The sequence below is a fragment of the Nestor notabilis genome, unplaced genomic scaffold, assembly GCF_000696875.1.
Source record: "Nestor notabilis isolate BGI_N333 unplaced genomic scaffold, ASM69687v1 scaffold26233, whole genome shotgun sequence".
Taxonomy (NCBI): domain Eukaryota; kingdom Metazoa; phylum Chordata; class Aves; order Psittaciformes; family Psittacidae; genus Nestor; species Nestor notabilis.
Genome location: NW_009920953.1, coordinates 30,196 through 35,291, shown reverse-complemented (window position 1 = coordinate 35,291; position 5,096 = coordinate 30,196). Strand labels below are relative to the sequence as shown.

Sequence of the window (5,096 nt, the reverse complement as noted above, 5' to 3'; positions counted from 1 at the left end):
CGGCGGGGAGACTTTGCTGACCTGTTACTTCTTCCTTAGACAAGATGCCAGTGTCAAGAATGCGCATGAGGCCCTGGTTGGAAATGCAGATTAATTCCAATAAAATACCAGGACTGATATGGATTAACAAGGTGAGGGCTGTTTACTACTATTATCAGTATTACTTCTGTGTCATTAACAATCCTTGTTCTTAGATGATGCTAAACAGGAGTTAAGGTCATAAAGGAAGGAAAACATGGAGAAAATTTGCATTATGTTTAAAAAACAAGTACCTTTGTTTGCAGAAAATGTAGCTCTGGTTGGTACACAGGTTGGTAGCTCCATTTTTCCTGGGAAAACTCCTAGGAGAGAAGTTATAAATTACAATAGAAGCAGACTTAACATGATGGAGAACCAAGAAAACTCCAAGATCTCTTGTAACACCCCCTGCCCCAGTTCAGAAGCTACTCTTAGACTCCCAGGTTTAATATTTGGTCTGAAGGAAATGCTGTGTTTTTTGATCCAAAGCCACATCCCTGTACCTGTAGCACAGGGCTCATGGAGCCAGGTCTCATTCTCTGAAGTCTCCATATCCATCCCAAGGTGATATTTAAGCTAGGGCATGTTTTCCTTAGGATTCCTGCAGGATCTTATGGGTAACTTTAAAAAGGGCTTTTCTACCAAAGTGTACCTAGAAAATATACTGTAGCTTATGACATACTAACAGATTAGATACAATTTAAATGAACGTAGGATGTATTTAAATGATTCTGGGATAAATATAACAGTATTGCTTACTTGTACTGTACCATACGTGGGGTTTTCCCCACATTTCAGAAGTCATTAAAAGCCTTAAATACCATGAATAAAATAGATTGGACAGTGGATGTTTAATTAAGATACAGAGCAGAGAGTTTATAAAATTTCTGAGCTGCTAATGAGAATTCTTTGATTAAATCCTTTGCTCCAAACTGGCACTTGACAGTTTTTAATTCAAATCTCTATTGGTTTCACTTCAGGACAAGATGATGTTTCAAATCCCGTGGAAACATGCAGCTAAGCACGGCTGGGACATGGAGAAGGACGCCTGCCTCTTCCGGAGCTGGGCCATTCATACAGGTGTGTGCTGGCTTTACATGTCCCTCAGTCACATCCGTATCTCAAGGCACTTTTTGTCTTGACTTACATCTCAGGTAGTTATAGTTTATAACTACTACTGTGTGTTTTAGAAAATAGAAAAGTAATTTGGTTTTGTGGTGGGAAGAACTACCACTGAAAAGTCTGAACACTCCCCCCATCTCTTGTTTATAGGAAGATACAAAGTAGGTGAGAAAGATCCTGATCCGAAAACCTGGAAGGCGAATTTCCGCTGCGCTATGAATTCACTGCCTGACATCGAAGAAGTGAAGGATAAAAGCATCAACAAAGGCTCCAGTGCTGTCAGGGTCTACAGGATGCTTCCACCCTTGACAAAGGATCAGAAGAAAGGTAAGTCCTCAGGAATCCAGCTGGGGTTACACCACGTCTGCTACTGCACTTCAGCATCACTTAAACGTCCTACTCCACATATGCAGGGTCATGACAGACCTGTTGGCACCACTGGTGTATGGCACTGATTGTTGCCAGTGGTAACAGTTCATAGAATCCCAGGTTGGAAGGGACCTTAAGGATCATTCTTGTCAAAGCATGACTTAGACTAGGCGTCCCAGCACCCTGTCCAGCCAGATCTTAACAGTGTCCAATGTTGGGGATTCTACCACCTCCCTGGGGAGGTTATTCCAATGGCTGATTGTTCTCACTGTGAAAAGTTTTCCTCTTGTGTCCAGTTTGTACATACGGTTCATTTTATCCTGGATTCTTTGAACATGCCTAAAGGCATCATCAGGAGGTGACTGGGACTCGCTGCTGACAGCGGCAGCAGAGCTTGCTGAGCAGGGCTCAAAGCTGCAAGAGCTCACACTCACCTAAAATATCAGCCCTTTCTCATGTTCATCTTGTTTTTATTTAACAGAAAGGAAGTCAAAGTCTTCAAGAGAATCCAGAAACAGGAGCAAGAGAAAGGTACGTGTCTGCGGAGGCTGCTGAAAAAGCTAGAGGTTTTGGTGGTTTTCATGCCTTTTTTTGTTCATATGGGAACTTGTACATTCTTAGGCAAGTTTTTCATGCTTTGCCCTTATTTTTGTAGTCCTATGAAGATACGAGGACAGAGGAGTCAGCAGAAAGTCTAACCAACACTCCTCTGGCAGATGACCACTGTGGCTACACTGTCCATGACTACATGGGGCAGGAAGCGGAGGTTGAGAGCACGTCCATCACCTTAGGTGAGACTCGGTTTTTAGCTCTGTGAGCAGAGTGGAAAGCGCTGTTCGTGCATAACCCATAATCTCTGCACCAAAAGACACAGATGAGTCTTGGGGCTGGGCCTGGCTGGGCCATCAGAGGGCAGGGAGGCAATAGAGGTGGTCGTGTCTCTCCTGAGTGCCAATTCCTCCTGGTGCATCCTGCAGACCTCTCCCCGTGCGAGGTGAGCGGCTCCCTGACTGACTGGAGGTCAACGATGGAGATCACCATGGCTGACAGCACCAATGACATGTACCAGCTCCAGGTCTCTCCCCTGGCTTCATCCTCAGAAGGTGGGTAGCTTTTTTTCCTACCCCTGTCTTTCATTGGTCTCCTGGAGGCAGGCTGAAAGCAAAGCAGTGGGATGAAGGAGGGGCATCAGGAGAAACAAGAGTTGGGTACAGTAGTGGCAGCAGAGGTAACCATGCTTCCCAATAGAGAAAACCATAATAGATATGGATGTACCAGAGTGGTTCTTCACTTGGGGTGCAAATCATCTTCCTCGTGTCTACCAAGTAGGTTCTGCTTTGGTGAGTCTCGGGTTGTTGAAGAGCATTTGAGATGAAGGGCTGTGGGGATGGAGGTGCTGATGGGCCACTGCACCTCAAACCTAGGAGAGCACCTCCTCAGTGTCATCGCTGGGGGGGAAGTAAAAGGTAGTGGTGGTGTGTGACAAGAGAATATGAAGTGGGTTGTGTGGGGAAGAAGCGGAAGTGCAAGGGATAACGTGAAAAGTTGACATCTATGTCTGTTTTCTTCTCTTTTTTATGTACTCACGAAACAGTCACAGACGAAGATGAAGAGGAAATGAATTCGGATATTTTTAAGGTAAAACCAGCCTGTCTGGTCACAATAAAATTGGTCAAAGTTGTTGTTTGCACCAAGAGAGGAGGGGAAGGAGCTGTCTGATCAGTCCTTCCCGAGCTGATCATGTAATCCTTGTTGTTTGCACCAAGAGAGGAACTGAAAAATATGAAAAGAAGGCTACTTCCTAAACATGGAGAGGACACATCCATGGAAGTATTTACTCTGATGTGAAAGTCAGAGGAAGCTGCTGAGCTCTGCTAGAAGTAGAAGCTGCTGTATTAGAGTCTGCAGAAGTTCTCTAGACTTTATTTTGCTCTTCCCTCCACCTCTGGCACACACGGAGCTTAATCTGCATTTCCAGACGTGTCGTGTTCATCCCACTGATAACATGGGAAGTTCATCACTGGTTTGCATTAGCTTTTTTTTTTTAACTGGAAGTAAACCAAGTTTTATATAACAGCACGAGGAGATATAATGTGAGCTCTTTTGCTGACCTATCTCCTACTTAAGGAAAAGAAACAGAACATTGCACCCATGGAAAGAAGTGGGGTTTACCATCTCCTTACTTCCTTACAGCTGTTTGAACCAGCCCAAGACTGGCACACCACTAGTGTTGGGGGGAAAGGCTTCCTCACCAACGAGCCGGGCACACAGACCATGTGCAACACTTACAGCTACAAGGAGCAGGATGGGGAGATCGACACAACTTCAGGTACAGACTCCTCAGTTATCACCAACGGGCAAGGCCATGGGATCATGCAGGGTTTTCATGCAGGACACTACTTGGGAGGGAGCAATGCAGATGGAGGAATCCACACATCCCTGTGTTGTGAGATTTCAAAGTAGGCTGTTGGAAGGCTGTAAGGAATCTGTTGGTAAAGAGGAAAAGAAAAACTACCTCTAGTAAGAGTATTCTACAGCTTTGTCTTAGGGTTATACGTGTGTAACTTACGTCAGCTTTCAGGAACTCCTTGCAATGTAACTGAAGAATTTCCACTTAGCTGAAATAGGACAGTTCAGTAGAGAGTGTTTGGAGTATTGTAGCAAAATATTAGTCTAAGGTATTTACTCACATTAGAGCAACCTTTTAGTTTTAGATATATTTGTACACACACATACACTATTTTGCTCTTGCTGCATGCGATTCAGTACTCACCCGTGTTTGGTTTTGTCTAGGAGAGTTGGAGTTCAGGTTCTTTGACCTGAAAAATAGCCTCGAGTCCCCCTGGCTGGAGACAGTGAGACCTCCCATGCAAGTCATTCCCTGTGGCTTGTAAACCCCTGGCTTCCTCTGACCACAAACTGCTCTTGGGTAGAAACTTTGACAAGCCTGAAGAGAATGGAAGAAATTGTTTGTTACTGACTGAAGAAAGTAGCTTTTCTATTCCGTTTAACTTTTAGGCCTGAAAAGGTTAGCAAGAAAAACTCCATTATCAATTAGAAAGGAGAAAGGAATCCCCTCACTAGCAGGCCTCCTGGCTCCAAGATGCTCAGCTGCAGTTCATACCTTGTCATCGCTTTGGAGGTGAAGCTTCTGCTGATGGATGTGACCTGGTGGGGTACTGCTGAGTGTGCTGGAGGTCTGGGGAGGAGAAACTGTCTTCCCTGCGTGAGATGGGATGAGCACTTTACCCATGGAGTGCTTAGGAGACATGCTGCAAACGAGTCTCTGACCTGTTAGTTTTGGTTGCTGCTTACCTGTGCAACACTGGTGACATTGAGCTTAACGACTGTCATACACTTAGTCAGGAAAATTGCACTAATTGGCCCTCTCTTCTTTGATTTATTCCATCATGTAGTTCATCTTTCAGATCTTTCAAGTGCATAAATAGTTTAGACCAATAAAATGTGAAAATCCAGTTTAGGCTTTGCTTCCACGTAGTACACTTACCCAGGTTCACTCATAGGATGTTACCTGCTCATAGGCATGCCATATGTACTTCCACATAATAGTCGAAGAGCTGCTGCAT

General features: G+C 44.5%; 1 protein-coding gene across 1 annotated transcript; it reads left to right on the top strand.

Annotated features, from left to right (window-relative positions):
* The first annotated feature begins 44 nt into the window (after nucleotides 1-44).
* IRF1 (interferon regulatory factor 1) lies at nucleotides 45-4,403 on the top strand. Its single transcript, XM_010010926.1, has 9 exons — nucleotides 45-131; nucleotides 999-1,098; nucleotides 1,291-1,467; nucleotides 1,991-2,040; nucleotides 2,165-2,300; nucleotides 2,487-2,612; nucleotides 3,104-3,147; nucleotides 3,703-3,838; nucleotides 4,303-4,403. The coding sequence occupies exons 1-9, from the start codon at nucleotides 45-47 to the stop codon at nucleotides 4,401-4,403; spliced, it is 957 nt and encodes a 318-aa protein (XP_010009228.1).
* The last annotated feature ends 693 nt before the right edge of the window (nucleotides 4,404-5,096 follow it).

Excerpts from the sequence above, each read along its gene's own strand:
- IRF1 (XM_010010926.1), top strand. The coding sequence starts at position 45 with ATGCCAGTGTCAAGAATGCGCATGAGGCCCTGGTTGGAAATGCAGATT. Across the intron at positions 132-998 it reads GACTGATATGGATTAACAAG|GACAAGATGATGTTTCAAAT; the intron begins GTGAGGGCTGTT and ends GTTTCACTTCAG. Across the intron at positions 2,041-2,164 it reads GAAACAGGAGCAAGAGAAAG|TCCTATGAAGATACGAGGAC; the intron begins GTACGTGTCTGC and ends TTATTTTTGTAG.